The sequence below is a fragment of the Mauremys mutica genome, chromosome 19, assembly GCF_020497125.1.
Source record: "Mauremys mutica isolate MM-2020 ecotype Southern chromosome 19, ASM2049712v1, whole genome shotgun sequence".
Lineage (NCBI taxonomy): Eukaryota > Metazoa > Chordata > Testudines > Geoemydidae > Mauremys > Mauremys mutica.
The window spans coordinates 1311768-1333139 of record NC_059090.1 but is presented as its reverse complement, the minus strand read 5'-3'; the positions used below and the strand labels follow the sequence as shown (position 1 = coordinate 1333139).

Here is a 21372-nt window from a genome sequence, read left to right as displayed (position 1 = left end):
CAGGTGGGCTCTGCCTGCTCCCCCTCTCCAGCCCAGAGCCCCCCTGCTTCCCAGCTGGGCCTCCGATATCCCCGGCCCCAAGCCCCCTCTGTCCATTGTCTTCTCTCCAGGGAAACAGGGTCGTAAACAGGAAGGCCTGGGTCCCCTCTCCTCTCAGCCTCCTTCTGGCCCCTCTGGCTGGAACCGGCTGGTCAGGTCACTGGGGTCCTCTCTCTGCAGCCCATTGTCCTCCCACTGTCCAGAACTGGCTGTGTCTCCTGAGCCGGGTCCCAGGGTCACCAGGTCACCAGTTGCTGGGGTCTCCATCCTCCAGGCCATCAGCCGGGGTCCCGAGTTTCTCTCCGGTCCTCTGTAACAACAAACTCCTTCTCCCCTCCCCTCGTTAAACCAGTAACACCCAGGGACACTGAGTCCTACCCTCTGTGCATGCAAAGCACTGGAAAACACAGAAAACCCCAAGAAACCCCCCCCCCACTTCGTCACAGCATTGCCTTAGAATCATAGAAGACTAAGGTTGGAAGAGACCTCAGGAAGTCATCTAGTCCAATTCCCTGCTCAAAGCAGGACCAACCCCAACTAAATCATCCCAGCCAGGGCTTTGTCAAGCCGGGCCTTTAAAACCTCTAAGGATGGAGATTCCACCACCTCCCTAGGGAACCCATTCCAGTGCCTCACCACCCTCCTCGTGAAATAGTGTTTCCTAATATCCAACCTAGACCTCCCCCACTGCAACTTGAGATCATTGCTCCTTGTTCTGTCATCTGCCACCGCTGAGAACAGCCGAGCTCCATCCTCTTTGGAACCCCCTTTCAGGTAGTTGAAGGCTGCTATCAAATCCCCCCTCACTGTTCTCTTCTACAGGCTAAACAAGCCCAATTCCCTCAGCCTCTCCTCATAAGTCATGTTCTCCAGCCCCCTAAACATTTTCGTTGCCCTCCACTGGACTCTCTCCAATTTGTCCACATCCCTTCTGTAGTGGGGGACCCAAAACTGGACGCAATACTCCAGATGTGGGCTCAGCAGTGCCGAATAAAGGGGAAGAATCACTTCCCTCAATCTGCTGGCAACGCTTCTACTAATACAGCCCAATATGCCATTGGCCTTCTTGGCAACAAGGGCACACTGCTGACTCATATCCAGCTTCTCGTCCACTATAATCCCCAGGTCCTTTTTTGCAGAACTGCCGCTTAGCCAGTCGGTCCCCAGCCTGTAGCAGTGCATGGGACTTTTCTGTCCTAAGTGCAGGACTCTTTGTTGGATAAAGAAGGGAGATCTAAGGAGGAACTAACTGTGGTGTGTGTCTGGGCCCTTGGGAACAGAGGAACTTGGGTTTTCTGTGATATTACAGTGAAAAGGGCCTAATAGCCCAGGGGTCTGCTTATGTGCTATCAAGAGAGATTGAGTTTCCCAGGGGACTGTTTAAATGCTATACTAAGGCTGGCAAAAGCCTAGGGCGCTCCTAAGCTGTGCGGGTAGCTGGTGTGTGACAGCTGGCACTGGGCTCCCCTCCCTGCTACTGAACACTCTGCCCTGAGGTGGAACTCACTGTCTTGGATGTGACAGCGGCATTACTCTGGGAGTTGGCCCTTGCTTGTTTTACTCTGTTTCTTTCTGGACCCTAAACTGTTTTACCCTACAGGTGCCAAACATGCGCCAACAATGAGAACAGTGAGAACTAGGTCATTGCCTGGGGTATCAAACGGGCAGAGTGACACCCTGTCAGAAGGGAACCATCATTACCCCAGCCAGGACAAGGTCCCTCTAGGGACCTTCTTCAACTGAACAATCGTTCTGTCGATTCTCACGAACAAGCCAAAGCCCAGCAATGCTGTTAATAATATTTAACAAACATGTTAAAGGGGAAGGGATCTTTGCTGTCATTTGCAAAAATGGCAACCAACCCTCTAAGTATCTCTTTGCCCTCTGTCTATTTTGCTGTGTATATAACTGTGGTAATTTTCCCCTAACACTGATCCCCTGTCTACAACAGAACCTTTCCTCCAGCTGGGAGAATTTTCCCCTCTTCCAATAAGAAGCTACCAACAGTCTAGCATCAACTACCAGATGAGAGATTCATTTTTCGGTTCTTTGAGTGAGACCATTTCTGCTGGGAAGACACAGGAGGAGCATTTGGTGATAAATATCCAACCACTGGTAATTGTGAGCGGGGTCCTAGTGGGGAGCCAGCTGTGGTCACTCAATTAGGGTGAACTGCACAGAATGGAGTAGACAATCCCCATAAAGCTGGTGGCTATTCCAATACTTTGATTCACCAAACCAGCACAAACAGCTTCTTTGTTACCTCACTGGTTACTCAGAAATCCAAACAACACAGTTCCCTTCAAGTGATCCAGCCTCAGGCCTCCATCCAGGTACCCACATCAAATATAATGAAAATTTCTGTAAATCTTATTTCATCATATAAAAGAAAAGGTTCTACCAATCCCGAAGGATCGGACACATTTCCTCCCAGGTTAATGAATATTCCAGATCTTACCCAAATACACGCTGCAGCCAATTCTTATTAACTAAACTAAAATTTATTAAAAAGAAAAGAGAACGAGTATGGTTAAAAGATCAATATACATCTAGACATGAGTTCAGTTCTTAAGATTCAGATTCATAGCAGAGCTTTGTAGTTACAAAGAGCTCTTTCAGAAATAGTTCATAGATCATAGTCCAATGTCCATATCTCATATTCAGGGTGTACCAGCATAACTGGGACCTCAGTCTTGCAACTCAAACTTCCCCTGATGAAGCCTAAGCAGATCTGAGATAACAGAATCAGGAACCAAGGATCTTTTATACAATTTCATGCCCTTTTTTACAAGTTGGAGTTCAAGAGGTAATTAGCATGACTTTGAAGGAGGTCCACCACTGGTACTTAGCTATAGATTTAACATAAGGCAATTTGCTTGTTCCTCCACCCAGGGGCGGCTCTAGACACCAGCAAAGCAAGCACATGCATGGGGCAGCCCATTTGCAGGGGCGGCAGGGATCCAGCATGGGAGCTGAGAACCAACAGGGGGCCCTGGGAGCTGTAGTTCCTTAGTTAGCTCCCTGCCTATAGAGCCAGCCCTGGAGCAGGGAAAGAACTACATTTCCCAGCATTCCCTTGGCCACTACCAACTGGAAAGGAAGGGGGAGGGAGTGAGGTAGCTGAGACTTCATGCTGCAGCTTTCTGTGAATGGAGAGCTGCACTGTGGATGGCAGGGAGACCATATTTTAACATTCAAAAATAGGACACTCCTCGGGGATGGAGGGAAGCCCCACCCTGCCACCATCCACTCCTTCCGACTGCCCCCCACAGAAACCCCAACCCATCCAACTCCCCCCCCCGCTCCCTGATCACCCCCTCCTGGGACCCCTGCCCCTAACTGCCCCCCAGGACCTCACCCCCTATCTAAGCGCCGCTGGTCCTTGTCCCTGATTGCCCCCTCCCGGGACCCCTGCCCCTGTCTAAGCCTCCCTTCTCCTTGTCCCTAACTGCCCCCTCCTGAGACCCCCCCCAACTTCCTCCCTAGGACCCCACCCCCTACCTGTCCCCTGACGCACCCCTAGGACTCCCATGCCTGTCCAACCGCTGCCTGTCCCCGACTACCCCCCCAAACCCCTGACCCATCTAACCCCCCTTCTCCCTGCCCCTGACTGTCCCCCTGAACCTCCACCCCATCCAACCCCCCCTGCTCCCTGTCCCTTGATTGCCCCTCCCCGGAATCCCCTACCCCTTCTCCAACCCCCCCAGCCCCCTTACTGTGCGACTCAGACCTGCGTGTCTGGCTCCATGCAGCTCCCGACACGCTGCTGCATACATGCTGCCGTGCTCCCCCACGGAGCCACAGCGCCCCCCCCCCCCAGCACCTGCCTTCCAGATTTAAACACCTCAAAATTCAGGAGTGCTCAAGCTCAGTTTGGGCAGCTGTTACTTCATTTCTCCCAAATTAAATATACTGATCCACTGTAACTTGCTGTAGAAAAAGTAGGATAAAATTGAGCAAGAAATGCTTCCCAGTGGTTATCAGGACTGGAATTGCTATTTTTAACAGCTATTGCCTTTTTTGTTTGTTTGTTTAAAAGGAAGACAGTGAGATTGCATTGGCAAATTCCCCATAGAAAGAAAGAGTGGAACAAAAGAATAATAAAGGCAGCTCAACTTTTCCTCATTTATGGAGGACAGTCTTATAATATGCATCCAGATATCCTCCAATCACACCAGCTGAAAATTGTTCCACTTTACTGCAGCTCTGTAACCATATGGGAACCAATCCTGTCTGTGTTTTGTGCACATCCAAAATTCCTGCTGAATGACCCGCCCTGGGAGCGAGTTACCAGTGACCCAGGGCTGCGGCGGAAGGAGGGTGCGGGGGGGGGGAGGGAAGAGCCCAGGGCTGGGGCGGCAGGAGGTGTGTGGGGGGGGGCAATGGTGGAGGGGAAGGGGGAGCCCAGAGCTGGGGGCGGCAGGGGGTGCAGGTGGGGGAGGAGAGCCCAGGGCTGGAGTAGCAGGGGGGTGTGGTGAGGAGCCCAGGGCTGGGATGGGGGGGCAGCCAAAAAAATTTTTTGCTTGGGGCGGCAAAAAGCCTAGAGCCGGCCTTGCCTCCACCATTCACAGATTATTTGCTGTACGGTTCAAAGAGAGATGAATACCAAGATATCCCGTGTTTACAATTCATTTAAATGATAGGATGTTCTTTTGACCTCTGAATTCTCAGAATACAGCCTAGACAGGGACTGTTGATTACCTCGATGACCCTACTCATACATATGTAAATACACAAACATTATCCCTCCACATGTCTTTTGAGGGTTATTTATTTTGCAAGATGTTTAACCCTTTCTGGCCATGTGTCACAGTAATAATGGGCTACAAATCGCATCCCAATACTCTTAAATAGTCAGACACATCCACCCTGAAATCACCTTTCCCCCACACAGTTTCTGCAATATCTGTCCCCTCCCCATACCATCGTTACTGCATGTTCACACTACGCTCCCTCCATCACGCCGAGCACAGCCACACTTGGTGCTCTAGCATCGACAGCGAGAGCGGTGCACTGTGGGTACCTATCCCACAGTGCTACTCACCACCTGATGCCACTATGACTTGTGGGTTGTCAGGATGGATCACAGCACATCATGGGTGCAGGCTCAACGTCCCATGATGCATTGTTTTCTGTCCCAGCATTCCATGGTCTTCCGGCTTTGGTTCGCAGCGTTTTTCAATAGCCCTTGTTTGCTGTCCACCCGCCATCTCTGTGTGAAAGGAGGGAGCCAACACTGCTCTCCAATGCTCTGCTAAGTGTCCCGGATGGCAGTGCAGTTAATCATAAAGCTCCTAACTGAACAGGAGTCAGACCTGCCTGACCTGCGGGGTGACATGGATCAGGGTGACATATGATGACTTTTGGCATTCACGGAGCAGCTGCACACAGTGGACTGTCGCTTTTGGGCTCAGGAACCAAGCACTGAGCGGTGGGATTGTATTATTATGCAGGTCTGGGATGATTAGCAGTGGCTCCAGAATTTTCCAAAGAGGAAAATTCTTCCTGGAACTGTGTGCGGAGTTCAGCCGAACACTGGGGCACAAGGAGAGCCGCCCTCTTGGTGGCGAAGCACACGGCGGTTGCAGTGTGGATGCTGGTGACTCCGGACTGCTACCTGTTGGTTGCTAGTCACTCTGGAGTGCGGACGTTGACTGTTGAGGCTGCATTAACGGACGTGTGCAGGGCCATGAATTGCATCCTGCTGCGAAGGACCAGGACTCTTGGCAGCGTGCGTGAAATAGTGGATGGCTCTGCGGAAATGGGTTTCCCTAACTGCGGAGGGGTGATGGATGGCACACACAGCCCAATTTTGGCCCCAGATCATTTTTCAATGGAACACATCAATAGAAAGGATGTGGCAGGTACTTGTGAATCACCACAGGCATTTCACTGACATAAAGACTGATTGGTCCAGGAAGGTGCGTGATGTACGTATTTTCAGGAACACTGGCCTGTACAGAAAGCTGCAGATGGGGACTTTCTTTCCAGACCAGAATTCCGGTGGGAGCTGTTGAAATGCCTACAGTGATGCTGGGAGACCCAGTGTACCCCCCTTATTCTCATGGCTCATGAAGTCGTACACAGGAAACCTGGATAGCAGTAAGGAGCACTTCACCAATAGGCTGAGTAGGTGCAGGTTGACCATAGAACGTGCATTTGCCAGATTAAAGGCGTGGTGATAATGCCTTTACGACAGGCATAGTAGCTGCCTGGGGGAATTCTGCACCACTGTGCATGCACAGAATTCATGTCCCCGCAGATTTCATTGCTTCTAAGCAGAAGAATGACTTTCTGGCACAGAACCAAAGGGAAGCTGCAAGAGCAGTCATGCCCCACTCCCTAGCTATACGGGTACATTGTTTCAGGCACCCGGAGCAGCCGGCGAAGAGGTAAATCACCACAGGGCTGGGGACACCCCAGCCAGCGGCTCCTACCCTGAGCCGCAATCAGCTGCTAGTCCTGGCTTGCTTGGAGGCAGGAGAGGATGGGACTTCCTCTTCCCCTGCAAGGAGTGGCTGGGGCCGTCTCAGACCCACCCCCAGAAACTTCCCCCAGCTGCAGGAAGCTCAGCATCCTCCCCTGCTTCTTGCCCCCATCACTCCTCAGCTACAGGGTCAGGGGTTACTGTACTGGGAACTGCTCTCCCATCCACTCAACCCCCATGCAGCTGGACCTCCCATACCCAGACACCCCGCCAAACCTCATCACATATACCCAGAACCCCCTAGCCCTCCATATTCAAACCCTCCCCCACTGAACCTCAACCCCTGCATCTGGAGCCCCCCTGCACCCAGACCCCCACCTCTGCACCCAGACCACCCCCCACTGAGTTCCCTACTCTCAAACCCCCACCCTGACAAGCCCCATCCCCCTGCACTACCCTGAGCCCCCACATCCAGACCCCTCTGCTGAGCTGCAACCACTTTCACCTGGAAGCCCCTGCAGAGACCCATTTCCCCTGCACCTGGAACCCGCCCCTGACAAACCTCTGTGCAGCCAGATCCCCCCACACCTAGACTCCCCATTGAGGTGCCTGCATCCCGATTGTCCCACACATAATCCTCTCACCCCACACCTGGATCTCCCACACTGAGCCCCTCCACACTAGGATCCTGCATGGTTGAGCCTGCCTGCCCCAGACTTGGTGTGCCTGACGCAGAGAGGCAGGGCCCCAGGGTGTTTCCAGGGCAGGCTCAGCCTTGTGCTGTGTCAGGGTTGGATGCAGCCTCACCACGGAGTCTGTGTCCTGAGGGTGGAGAGGCTGTAGGGTGATCTCCCACCTGCACGCAGTGGCCTGTGCTCCCCACTGCCAAGATGGAGCCGCTGCATTTATTTATTGACAAATAAAACTAGCAGAATTTGAGTTTGTTTGGGCACAGAATGCCCTCAGGAGCATAGTAGGGAGAGAGCCTGAGATCTAAGCCCTTGTATTAGACTAGGTCTACACTGGGAGGAGGGCGGAGTTGACCTACGATACACAACTGCAGCTATGCGAATAGCTTAGCTGAAGTCAGCGTATCTTAGGTCGATTTACCGGGCCGTGAGGATGGCAGCGAGTCGACCGCTGCCGCTCCCCTGTCGACTCCGCTTCCGCCTCTCACGCGCGGTGGAGTTCCGAAGTTGACGGCAGAGCGATCGGGGATCGATTTTATCACGTCTACACTAGACATGATAAATCGATCCCCAATAGATCAATCACTACCCGCCAATCCGGTGGGTAGTGTAGAGATACCCTTAGAAGCCTGGTATGAGGCCTGAGCTAAAGTAGTGGGCAAGCTTTGCTTATATAAAGCAAAGTTAGCAAAAGTTAGGCTGAGAGCAAACATCATGCTTTGCCTGCTTGCAAGTTCACAGAATCCAGATGGAACAGGGCTGATATTGCAGCAACACACATTCCTAAGAAGTGCTAGGCACAGCGGGCTCACGCAAACACTGCCCAGAAGAGTGGTACCAGATCATCCTGATATTAAGGATGGTTGTGACGAAGTGGGACTGTTCGTACTGGGGGCTGGGTACAGATCCTAAGTATCTAGCAGCAAAAGGCCATGCAGCCAAATGCCTGAAGCTCTGTCTCCTAGCAACGGATGGCCCGGCCCCTCCCTGCAAAGGCGCATCTAAAGGTGTTGGAGACAAAGGGGTCAGGTGACCTCCTAGCCCGGGAAAGAGGCTGAGCAGAGAGGAGGGGACGGAGGGGGCTGAGGAGACTGAAGTTGGCTGGGGAACAGAAGGGAAGCAGGGAGAGAGGGCTCTGATCCCCGATGGGGGTTATGGGGTCCCAAGATGGACCTGACAAGGGGGGATCCTGTTATCTGTGCCTGCAAGACCTGTGTTGGACTGTGTTCCTGTCGTCTAAATAAACCTTCTGCTTTACTGGCTGGCTGAGAGTCCTGGTGAATCGGCAGGGAGGCCGGGGGTGCAGGGCCTGACTCCCCTACACTCCGTGACAACTGGTGGCAGCGGTGGGATCGACTGCACCCCGTGGACGGCGCTTCCTGCAGTAAGTGACTGGGGAGCAGTAAAACGAAGGGGCGATTAACCCCTGGGAGAGTGTGACCAGAGAGAAGGACTTTGCAGTAACGGGGTCCCCCGGGGGATCACAGCGAGCGATCCCAGGGGCGGAGGGGGCTGCAGCTCGACCCTGGCAGAGAGGCGGTGACCTGAAGGGCTGGCACACTAGGGGTCCCCCTGGAACCTGTGGGGAGCGGCGAGCACCCCGGCCTGCGAGCGGCCAGCAGGAAGATGTATGCCACGCAGTGCAAGTGTGACCTGGTGGGGCTGTGCCAGCGGAGAGGACTGCGCAGTGGGAAGCTCACCAAGGCCCAGCTGATTGCCCAGCTGGAGGACGCAGATCGTGTGAATGAACCGATCCCTGTCTCTGAGGGAAGCAGCCGGGCAGATGCAGCGCAGACACCAGTGTCTGTCCCCGCTGGGAGTGGTCAGCCGGCCGCTGAGGGCTCCCCGAGACCTCCCAACCCTAGGCCTAGGGGGAGGGGGAGGAGGAGCCCAGCGACTACCGAGGGCACCGTGACCCCCCCGGCCAGCAGGGGATCGGCCCGGCGAAGCTCACCCCCCAGCCGGGGATCGTCCCGGCGACGCTCGGCCTCCGTGGAGCGCAGGCGGCTGGACTTGGAGAGAGAGATACAACTGAGAGAGCTGGAGGAGCGTAAGGAACAAAGGGAACATGAGGAGAAACAAAGCCAGCGTGAGCTGGAGGAGAAGCAGAAGCAGCGTGAATACGAGGAGAGGGAGAAGGAGAAGCAACGCGAACACGAGGAGAGGGAGAAGGAGAAGCAACGCGAATACGAGGAGAGGGAGAAGGAGAAGCAACGTAAACACGAGATGGACCTGGCCCGGCTGAGGAGCAGTGAGGCCCCGGCTGCGGTGAGCGAGGGGGGGCCCAAGCCTACAAAGAGCTTCGATAAGAACTTCCTGGCCCGGCGTAAGGAGGGGGAGGACATAGACACCTTCCTGACGGCCTTTGAGAATGCTTGCGAGCTGCACAAGGTTGACCCTGCAGATAGGATCCCGTTTCTCACCCCCTTACTGGACTCCACCGCCGTGGAGGTGTACAGCCGAATGAGAGGGGCGGAGGCGGGGGACTACAACCTGTTCAAAGAGGCCCTGCTCCGCGAGTTTGGGCTGACCCCGGAGATGTACCGGAAAAGGTTCCGGAGTCAACATAAGACCCGGGAGGTCACATACCTCCAACTGGTCAACCGGGCACAGGGGTATGCCCGCAAGTGGACAGCTGGGGCCCAAACTAGAGAGGACCTGCTTGACCTGTTCATACTGGAGCACCTGTATGAGCAGTGCCCGCCGGACCTGAGGCTGTGGTTGATGGACCAGAAGCCGGAGAACCCGCAGCATGCAGGCCAGCTGGCCGACCAATACATGGACAGTCGGACAGGAGATGGCAGGGAGGAGTCTCGAAGGAGCAGGTCTGCCTCAACGCAGAGAGAAAGTCACCATGGGACCTCCCAGAAGGGGCCGAGGGAGGGCCCCCACCAAAGGGAAACATCCGGCGTCAGGTCCAGCCGTCCCACTCGAGGGGACCAATGGGACATGAGCTGCTATCAATGTGGCCAACAAGGCCACATACGGCCCAGTGCCCCAAGCTCCGGGACAAACTGAGCAGACCAACCCCATACCGGGTCAACTTGGTAGAGACCCAGCCGGATGAGGGGCAGCATTCGCAGGAAAGGGGGGCTGGCCGCGTACCACCTGCGAAGGAGGGAGGGGGGCCCCGGGTCGGCCCCTCTGAGGGGCTGGATGCTCCCCGCCCTGAGTTTTGGGTTTACAGGGTAGGCACAGGGCTGCCCCTCCGGAGCGAGTGCCTTGTTCCCCTGGAGGTAGACGGGAGGGAGGCCACTGGGTACTGGGATACGGGCGCAGAGGTGACGCTGGCCCGGCCCGAGGTGGTGGGCCCAGATCGGATGGTGCCCAACACCTACCTGAACCTGAGGGGTGTGATCGGGACCCCATTCAGGGTACCTGTGGCGAGGGTACACCTAAAGTGGGGGGACAAGGAGGGCCCCAAGGATGTGGGGGTGCACCCACATTTGCCCACGGAGGTGTTAATGGGGGGGATCTCGAGGACTGGCCCAGTAACACCCGGGGTGCCCTGGCCGTGAACCGTAGTCAGAGTTGACGCAGGGCTCTGCACCCTGACACCGGGGAAGGTACTCTGCCCGAGGCGCAGGACCCTGACCCGGTGGGGAGGGAACGCCCAGGGACAGGGCTCAGAGAGGCTGTGGCCCCAGACCCAGCCGGTGAGAGAGAGCAGATACCCGTCCCTGCCCCAGCGGCTGAGTACCAGGCCGCGGTGCGGGAAGACCCCTCCCTGCGGAGGATAGGGGACCTAGCCAGCCTCGGGGGGGGACAGACCATGGGACAAGGTGGCCGGAAAAGGTTCCTGTGGGAGAAGGGGCTCCTGTACCGAGAATGGGCTCCCCCAGGGAAGATGGAGTCAGGGGGGATCAGGAGGCAGCTGGTGGTACCCCAGGAGTATCGCCACCAGCTGCTGCGCCAGGCCCATGACATTCCCCCCTCAGGGCACCAGGGAGCCTGGCGTACCCAGCAGAGGCTGCTACAGAACTATTACTGGCCTGGGGTCTTTGCCCATGTCTGGCAGCACTGCCGCTCCTGTGACGTCTGCCAGACGGGGAGGAAGGCCCGGGACAGGGGGAAGATGGCTGTAAGACCCGGGGCCCGCCCTGAGGAGCCTGTCCAGAGGGGGGCCAGGGTCAGAAGGGGGGCTCTGAACCGAGAGAGCCCAAATCACAGCCCCCCAGACTGGAACGTGGGGAGAAGGCCCCAGCCCCACGTGCACCCCAGGGGTATTGGGGTGGGGAAAGGGCACGGGCGGCATAAGGCTTCCCCCCTGCAACCTGCAAGTGCCCTCAAGTCCCCCCGACCTACAGGGGGGCAGGAAACTGGAATGACCTGGGCTAACTCTCCCCCCAGATCGGGGGGGGACCCTGGGGCCTCTGTGGGAATGTAGGTGGGTTCGAACTTCCCCAGGTCACTGGCTGGAGTGACCCCGCTCAGTTCGGTCTCGAAGGGGGGAGAGGTGTGATGAAGTGGGACTGGTCTTACTGGGGGCTGGGTACAGATCCTAAGTATCTAGCAGCAAAAGGCCATGCAGCCAAACGCCTGAAGCTCTGTCTCCTAGCAACGGATGGCCCGGCCCCTCCCTGCAAAGGTGCATCTAAAGGTGTTGGAGACAAAGGGGTCAGGTGACCTCCTAGCCCGGGAAAGAGGCTGAGCAGAGAGGAGGGGACGGAGGGGGCTGAGGAGACTGAAGTTGGCTGGGGAACAGAAGGGAAGCAGGGAGAGAGGGCTCTGATCCCCGATGGGGGTTATGGGGTCCCAAGATGGACCTGACAAGGGGGGATCCTGTTATCTGTGCCTGCAAGACCTGTCCTGGCCTGTGTTCCTGTCGTCTGAATAAACCTTCTGCTTTACTGGCTGGCTGAGAGTCCTGGTGAATCGGCAGGGAGGCCGGGGGTGCAGGGCCTGACTCCCCTACACTCCGTGACAATGGTATAAAAACTTTTCCCAAGGATAACAGGGACACACTGACCCCTCCTAAAAGATAAGCTCAGGATGACAGTGTGATGAATCGAACCAACATGTACAAGGAGACGGGTCATAACTAGTGACATCAGTAACTAACTGTGTCAGAAGCAGTGCTAACTTGTTTGTATCGGGGTATAAAGATCTTTGGGAGGATCTTTGTCCAGTCAAGGGGAGAATGGAAAGTCCTGCCATTCAGTGAGCTGTGTCCATTGTCACAGGCATCCATGTCTTAGTATCCTCGTAGAGTCTGCCGGGGCTATCACCGTGCTTTGCTGACAGTAACTCTGGCCTGGTGCCTTCGTACTCGAAGGTCATTGGGCGGTTCGCTCGAGGTCTGCTTGGCGACTGTCTGCACACAGCAGTACACAGACAGAACACACACATGCAGCCGAACATCTAACAGCAGCAGGTTAGACCTGAATGAGGTGACTATTCCCACGGCCATAGCCACCCGTTGTACATTGCATAATCTTTGTGAAGCTAAGGGCGAAAGGTTTGTTCAGGGGTGGACTGCTGAGGCCCCGTGCCTGGCAGCTGTGTTTGAGCAGCCTGATTCCACGGCTGCCAGAGGGACACAATGGGGGCAAGTCGAATCAGGGAAGCTTTGGGGCAACACTATGAGAATGAGAACCAAGAACGTGTATTTCTGTGCTACAAACTGCAATGCTTTATGAAATCGAATCTTCCTCGGAAACACTGGCGATGATTCCTGGTCTAGGATTTCAGTAAGCAAAGGATTAAACTGCCTGTGTATGTCTTGCTGCTGCCTGCTGCTATCTCAATTTGCAGAACATAAATAAAATCAAGTATCAGAGGGGTGGCCGTGTTAGTCTGGATCTGTAAAAGCAGCAAAGAGTCCTGTGGCACCTTACAGACATTTCTGGAAATTTCCACTACATGCATTCAACGAAGTGGGTATTCACCCACGAAAGCTCCTGCTCCAATATGTCTGTTAGTCTATAACAGGGGTCAGCAACCTTTCAGCAGTGCTGTGCCGTGTCTTCATTTATTCACTCTAATTTAAGGTTTTGCGTGCCGGTGATACATTTTAATGTTTTTTTAAGAAGGTCTCTCTCTACAAGTCTATATATTATATAACTAAACTAGTGTTGTATTGTAAAATAAACAAGGTTTTCAAAATGTTTAAGAAGCTTCATTTAAAATTAAATTAAAATGTTGATCTTACGCTGCTGACCCGCTCAGCCCACTGCTGGTCTGGGGTTCTGTTCACCTAGGCCGGCAGTGGGCTGAGTGGGGCCAGGGCAGAGGGCTGGGACCCCGGCTGGCAAGGGACCAGCAGCCAGAACCCCAGACGGGCAGCGGGCTGAGAGGGGCCGGCAGCCAGAACCCCAGACTGGCAGCGGGCTGAGAGGGGCCGGCGACCGGCAGTGGGTTGAGCGGCTCAGCCCGCTGCCGCTCAGGGGTTCCATCCGCCGGCTCCTGCCAGCCGGGATCCCGGCAGCCGGACCCGCTCAGCCCGCTGCCGGTCTGGGGTCCCAGCCCTGCCCACATACAGTGGGTACCTGCCTTCTCCCTGGTTCTGGCCCATTCTCTTCCTCTCTCTGCACTGAGCTGAGGGTGGGAGTGCACTGAGCACAGGGCTGGGGGTGAAGGGTCTGGCCAGGAGCTAGAATGAGGGAGGGGGCTCAGGGTTGGGGCAGGAGGTTTGGGTGTGGGGCACTTACCTGGGCAGTTCCCGTTTGGTGCTCAGGGTGGGGGTGGGGATGTGCGGGGTGCAGGGGATGTGGGGGGTGCAAGAGTCAGAGCAGAGGGCTAGGCACATGTGAGGGGGTGCAGGTGTCAGGGTAGGGGGGCTGGCGTGAACGAGTCAACAGAGGGCTGGGTGGTACAGGACTCAGGGCAGGGGCCTGGGGGGGTGTGGGGATGCAGGGCTCAGGGCTCAGGGCAGAGGGCTGGGTGTGTGGGGGTGCAGGGCTCAGGGCTCAGGGCAGAGGGCTGGGTGTGTGGGGGTGCGGGGCTCAGGGCAGAGGGCTGGGTGTGTGGGGGTGCGGGGCTCAGGGCAGAGGACAGACGGCTGGGTGGGTGGGTGTGTGGGGGTGCAGGGCTCAGGGCAGAGGGCTGGGTGTGTGGGGCTCAGGGCAGAGGGCTGGGTGTGTGGGGGTGCGGGGCTCAGGGCAGAGGGCTGGGTGTGTGGGGGTGCGGGGCTCAGGGCTCAGGGCAGAGGGCTGGGTGTGTGGGGGTGCGGGGCTCAGGGCAGAGGGCTGGGTGTGTGGGGGTGCGGGGCTCAGGGCTCAGGGCAGAGGGCTGGGTGTGTGGGGGTGCGGGGCTCAGGGCAGAGGGCTGGGTGTGTGGGGGTGCGGGGCTCAGGGCAGAGGACAGACGGCTGGGTGGGTGGGTGTGTGGGGGTGCAGGGCTCAGGGCAGAGGGCTGGGTGTGTGGGGCTCAGGGCAGAGGGCTGGGTGTGTGGGGGTGCGGGGCTCGGGCAGAGGGCTGGGTGTGTGGGGGTGCGGGGCTCAGGGCTCAGGGCAGAGGGCTGGGTGTGTGGGGGTGCGGGGCTCAGGGCAGAGGGCTGGGTGTGTGGGGGTGCGGGGCTCAGGGCAGACGGCTGGGTGACTGCCCCCCCCAGAACCCCCAACCCCCCCTGCTCCTTGTCCCGACTACCCCCTCCTGGGAGCCCACTCCCTATCTAAGCCTCCCTGCCCCTTGTCCCCTGACTGCCCCCCTAGGACCCTACCCCCTACCTGTCCCCTGACTGCCCCAGCCCTTATCCACATCCCCGCACCCAGACAGACCCCCCTGGACTCCCATGCCCATCTAACCGCTCCCCGCCCCGACAGGACCCCCAGAACTCTGGACCCCCCCTGCTCCCTGCCTGCCCCAACCCCTCTCCACACCCCGACCTCCTGTCAGCCCCCCCAGAACTCCCAACCCCCCCAGCTCCTTGTCCCTTTACCATCCCCTCCAGAGACCCCCCCTCCCTAACTGCCTCCCCAGGACCCTCCTTGCTCCCTGTCCCCTGACTGCCCTGACCCCTATCCACCTCCCCACCCCCTAACAGACCCCAGGGACTCCCATGCCCCATCCACCCCCCCTGCTCCCTGACTGCCCCCTCCAGAGACCCCCGCCCCAACCACCCCCCCCGGGATCCCACCCCCCCATCCAACCCCCCCGCTCCGTCCCCTGACTGCCCCCACCCCTTATCCAAACCCCCCCCCCCGACCCAGACCCCTTACCATGAGGTTCCCCACTGATCTGGAGCCCTGCCGCTCTGAGGGGCGGGGTGGGGCGGGGCGGCGCGAGGCGGCGGGGCTCCGTATGAGCGGGGAGCATCTTTCCCTCCCCATAGAGCCAAACGCTGCCCAGCGGGAGCGCGCAGCCCTGGCCCCCAGAGCGCTGTACGCGGTGGCATGGCTCATGGGGGAGGGGCCGGCGGCTTGCTGCGCTCCAGCCCTGGAGCACGGACCCTGCAGCTTGCTGCGTCGGCAGGATTTTTAATGGCACACTGGGGTCCCGGCAGGCCCTAGCGTGCCATTAAAAATTGGCTCGTGTGCCATAGGTTGCCGACCCCTGGTCTATAAGGTGCCACAGGACTCTGTGCTGCTTTTATACATAAAATCAGTTATCTTTCGTATTCTTTTTTTAATTAAACGCACACACACACGCACACACACGCACGGCAGGGAAGGGCAGACCGTCAGAGCTGGGCAGAGGTCCAACTGTCATTCTGAAAGCTGCCCGAAGGAGTGGAGTGAATGGGAAGCCAAGAAGTTCCAGAAAGTGTCAGGGAATGTGCGGGTGGAGTTTGGGGAGACCTGGAAATGGTTCTGAATTTGCTGCGGGGGAGGGTGGGCACATCTGCTCTGACTGCAGCGTTACAAGGGACTTGAGCATCGCTGTTTGCTGCTCCATTACTTTTATCATTCGCTCAGTGGCATCCTTAATGATGTCCTGATTTCCTTTGCTGTCCCGCCTTTCAATTTCTCTCCACTCCCTGCGTTCCCTTTTTCCTGCCTCAGCGTACTGCAGGACCTCCCGGAGCATGTCCTCCTTGCTCCATCTTGGCCGTATCTGGCGGAGGCACTCCGCTGGTGTGTAGGGGATTCCCCTGAAGGAATCCGCAAAAGCACTAGAAACAATACACAGACACATGATTGTTAGTTCACACACAGCACTGAATCACAGTTTAACCCACCTCCTGTAACATACCAAGCACACATCTCGGCGAACACCCCAGGCATGGTGAGTTTAGCCCGAGGGGAGGGAGGGTGTTCTACCTGGGATAAACAGCAATGGTGCTTATGAAACAGTTGTGGTGCTGGCGATCAGAGACAATATTGTAAATTCTCCCACCCTTTTCCACAGGCGGGGGTATTTGAAGCAGATCTCTCACTCCTGAGGGTAACCAGGGAAGCAAGGCTGCATCTACTGCACGCTTGCGGCTTCTGACCTGGTCCCCATGCTGCTCGCCTGTGTGCCACTCTGGTCCCTGAACAAGTGATTGCAGAGTGGTGTGGGAAAGTTTCATTCAATGCGAGAAGGAACAAAGCAGCTCTGCCAAGGAACCTCTGGCAGAGAATAGCCGGGTACCTCCAGGATCTCTCTGTAGGATTCCCATGAGATCTTGATTCCGCTGCACTGCGTAGCTGCACTTGGAAATGTCCAGCACACACAAACACAGCTAGCCTTGTCCATTTCGATGCCTTCACCCATCATGTAACCAAGCACCAGTGACTCACAAAAAACCCACTTACCAGGAGTCTCCTCTCCTGCTTCTTGGTCGCTAGAGTAGGAGTGCCGAGACCAGCTAAACCACTCTGGAGTGGCCTGGACCCCGCCACGGGCTCCACAGCATCCTCTAACTCCACCTCCTTGTCCATGACCTCGTCCTCTAGGTTAGGTCCACTTTCCACCGCCTCAAGCCCCACGGAAGTGTCCATGGGGCTCTTGGAGGTGGGGTCGCCGCAGAGCATAGCGTCCAACTCCTTATAGGCCTTCAGCGCAGCATCCGAGTGACAGTTTGCCTTCTGGTACGCCTGTCTCAGCTCCTTTATCTTCGCTTGGCACAGCACCGTGTCCCGATTCTACCCCTTTTCACACCAGCCATCAGACATTTGCCCACAGGGATCAAAATTCCTATGGCTGGAGCACAGCTGGGACTGCACAGCCGTCTCTCCCCAAGTACCCAGCAGCTCCGGCAGCTCCGCAGTGCTCCAAGTGGGAGAGCGTTTGCCCCTGGAGCTGCCACGGTCAGCTGGGAAGATGTGACGTGAGCTCTCCACCCCGAGCAAACAGGAAGCGGAATTTCAAAAATTCACAGGGCTTGAAAGGGGGAGCGGCGGAAGGCTGTTTACGTGCCTGCAGGGCAGCGGAGTTCGGACGGTTGACCAGAGCGGTCAGGCTGGGCGTTGTGGGACACTTCCTGGAGGACATTTACAGTGGCAAAACCAAGCGCGGTGTGTACACTGGCACTTGGCTGCTAAAACTTTGGCACAAAAAGCCCCATGTCTCTCGTCAAGGTGATTTTATTTTGTCACCAAAACAGGGCAGTTTCGTCGCCAGAAGTGGCACTGCTGTGCGCACACCCCTGCTGTTTTGCTACCAAAAGCTGCCTTTTGCCGACAAAACTCTGTAGTGGAGACAAGGCCTCGGAGTCTCTTCTTTTCCTCTGTACATTCTACCAGCGTTCTCTCTCGAACTACCACTGCTTGGTCTGCAACGTCTGCCAGAAGAGTTTGAAATGAGAAAGAGCCTGGAAGAGATGTTTGTTTTGACAGTAGCTATTCGCCCTGGGCAGGAGTTTGCACAATTCCCCCAGAATTCTGCATCTCCGTTGCTTTGCTGCTCTCTTTGTTGTTTAATGTTGTGCGTATCACAGGGAAGTGCTACAGCACATGGGAGCAATGGTTTATAAACTGATGCCTAATAACACTGAGTGATCCACCGATCCTCAGGCAGAATCCCAGCTGCTGCATTTTGTACCAGTTGCTCACAGCAGGGTCCCTCAGCCTTTCACTCACTGAATCACTCATAACCTGGGTGTGCAGGACATGTGCGCTGGCCTCATCCCAGAAGAGCCCCTGGGGTGAAGAAACAGAGGGGGCCAGGAAGGTAGGAATAGAGAGCGGAGGGGTGATAGAAGGCAGAGGCAGAGACAACAGCGACGGTAAAAGGGATGGGTGGAAAAGGGGTAAATTTGAGACCCAACACCCTAAAGAGAAGAACTTTAGAGCGAAAAGTTAATGGAAATATTTATACAGGGTGAAAAACGTATGTATTCTATATAAACAGAGGTTTTTCCTGACATTCAAACTAAACATTTCTTTCCTTAATTTTGTCCCATCAGTCTTAGGTAAAACCTAAACATCTCACCCCAAATCATGGCATTTTGGAGGGCAAACTGGCTAGCTACTTCCACTCTGGGTGGTCAGGCTGGATTTCCAAGCCAGGCACGTGGCCAGCCAGTCATACGTCTGCTGCTATGCCGCCTGCTTCCTTTTATGCCTGGAGAGCTCTCCCTAGGGTAAGCAACTGACCCTGAGGCGTCAAAGCAAAGTCAGGACATTGGCTCTAGATTATTCTTGTGATTCCCCTCAGAGTTCACACTCTAGCAGTTTCTATTGGGGCGTAGGCATAAACGTCCTGCTCGTGAAAGCTGACGGCTGGAGAGCTCTGGAGATGGAGCTGACAGAGCTGGTCCAGTAGCCAGGGCAGTGTTGCCAACTCTCACAATTTTATTGTGAGTCTCGAGATATTTGGTGGGTTTTTAAATCTAAGAGAAAAGCATGACAAGGTGACACAAGGCACCCGAAAGACCCACAAACCTGATGCAAATAGAAGAACCCAACAGTTATATTTTTAACCTCATGAATTCTTGGGACCCAACTCCTGTCTCTTGAGCTTGTGGGGTTGGGAATACTGCTCACCAGTCTGCTCGGCCGAGGCGGCTGAGTCACCTCTGACCTGAGAGCCTTTGAGAGGCAAGCTGGCAGCTCAACCTGCACGGCCCATTCAATCCTGCAGCGGCTACCAAGAGGGGGCCCAATTAGTGCCAGGATCATTAGGAACAAGCCTGACACCAAACATCCACGAGAGGTGGCCCGGGCGGGATATGAACCATCAAGATGAAAGGCTCTATACCCCATTGTTAATCCTGAGACAGGCCAACCCTCCATAATACCCACTTCTCCCCATCTCCTCCACACATACGGGCAGGAACATCAAAGCCAAACCAGCTCGGTCTTCGGTGCAGCCAGGGCAGGAGGGCTCTAGCCACCCCGCAGCACTGGGGTAGCTTCATGAGACAAGCCTGTTAACACAATAGAAGGGCTCCAGAAGGGCGGATTGCTGATTGCTGGGGCAGGGGGAACAGGCTATAAATACACACACCCGGAGGGCTGCTGTATTTAGGTGGAGGTGAATGGGGAGGGGGTATTTCTATCGCATTCACAGAGGGTATGTGCATGGCTCACGCCGTTTCCTGGGGATGGGTATAAATAGCACAAAGGCACGTGCGGCTTATGCCCAAACAGAACGGTGAACAGACCTTTCCCCTTTTCCTTCCTTCCTTTCTGGGCCCACAACGCGCACATCTAATATTCTCCCTCTCACAGCGGCACAGCTCAGCCAAAACAAACCCAGCGATGTGTTAAACTAACACATTGTCACTGCCTGAGCGTCGGGCGTGTGGAGCAACGGGGGCGGGGGCTCCTTGCTCGGACACCTGCCCCGAGAGCAGAGATCAACCAGCTCCCTCAGGACGGGCTGGAGCCACTCCCCAGAGCTCTCCGCGTGTCCCGACAAGACCTGGTTGCAGGGCTACTTTACCTCTGGCACCTCTCTGGTCTCTGACACTTCAGGGTCAGGCTGCGTGCCTTTACTTCTCCTGGGGTGGAATTCCACCATCCTCCCACTCCTAGACCAGGCCCCAGGCTCCAGCACCCCATGGATCCCCCGTTCTTACCCTGCAGGCCCGACGGGGTTCTGGCACCTGCAATTCTTTCCTTTGGGAGTCTGCACCAGGGGATAAAGTGATCAAACAGCCTTACACCAAACGCTCTCCCTACACTAACCCGGGAACAAATCAACATACCCTTAGAGCCCCGACCGGAGTTATTCTATCTACTACCCAAGATCCACAAACCTGGAAATCCTGGACACCCCATCATCTCGGGCATTGGCACTCTCACTGAAGGACTGTCCGGATATGTGGACTCTCTACTCAGACCCTATGCCACCAGCACTCCCAGCTATCTCCGTGACACCACTGATTTCCTGAGAAAACTACGATGCATTGGTGACCTTCCAGAAAACACCATCCTAGCCACCATGGACGTGGAGGCTCTCTGCACAAACACCCCACACACTGATGGAATACAAGCTGTCAGGAACAGTATCCCTGATGATGCCACAGCACAACTGGTTGCTGAGCTCTGTGACTTTATCCTCACGAACAATTATTTCAAATTTGGTGACAATATATACCTCCAGATCAGTGGCACCGCTATGGGCACCCGTATGGCCCCACAATATGCCAACATTTTTATGGCTGACCTGGAACAACGCTTCCTCAGCTCTCGTCCACTCACGCCCCTTCTCCACCTATGCTACATTGATGACATCTTCATCATCTGGACCCATGGGAAGGAGATTCTGGAAGAATTCCACCACGATTTCAACAGCTTCCACCCCTCCATCAACCTCAGCCTGGACCAATCTACATGGGAGGCCCACTTCCTAGACACCACGGTGCAAATAAGTGATGGTCACATTACCACCACCCTATACCGAAAACCTACTGACCGCTATGCCTACCTTCATGCCTCCAGCTTCCATCCCAGACACACCACACAATCCATTGTCTACAGCCAAGCACTGAGGTACAACCACATTTGCTCCAACTCCTCAGACAGAGACCAACACCTACAAGATCTTCACCAAACATTCTCAAAACTACAATACCCGTACGAGGAAATAAGGAAACAAATCAACAGAACCAGACGTGTACCCAGAAGCCTCCCGCTGCAAGACAAACCCAAGAAAGAAACCAACAGGACTCCACTGGCCATCACATACAGTCCCCAGCTAAAACCCCTCCAATGCATCATCAGGGATCTACAAACCATCCTGGACAATGATCCCTCACTTTCACAGGCCTTGGGTGGCAGGCCAGTCCTCGCCCACAGACAACCTGCCAACCTGAAGCATATTCTCACCAGTAATTGCACACCACACCATAGTAACTCTAACTCACGAACCAATCCATGCAACAAACCTCGATGCCAACTCTGCCCA

General features: G+C 55.8%; 1 protein-coding gene across 2 annotated transcripts in view; it reads right to left on the bottom strand.

The window, feature by feature from the left end:
• Positions 1 to 15986: 15986 nt before the first annotated feature.
• FKBP6 (FKBP prolyl isomerase family member 6 (inactive)) overlaps positions 15987 to 21372 on the bottom strand; it is a 66144-nt gene continuing 60758 nt past the window's right edge. The window contains exon 9 of one of the 2 annotated variants that reach the window (XM_044993298.1): positions 15987 to 16207. In XM_044993298.1, the coding sequence (XP_044849233.1) occupies positions 16094 to 16207 (114 nt within the window). In that variant the 3' untranslated portion in view covers positions 15987 to 16093. The remainder of the gene's footprint in view (positions 16208 to 21372) is intronic. The other variant, XM_044993305.1, reaches the window with a different exon arrangement.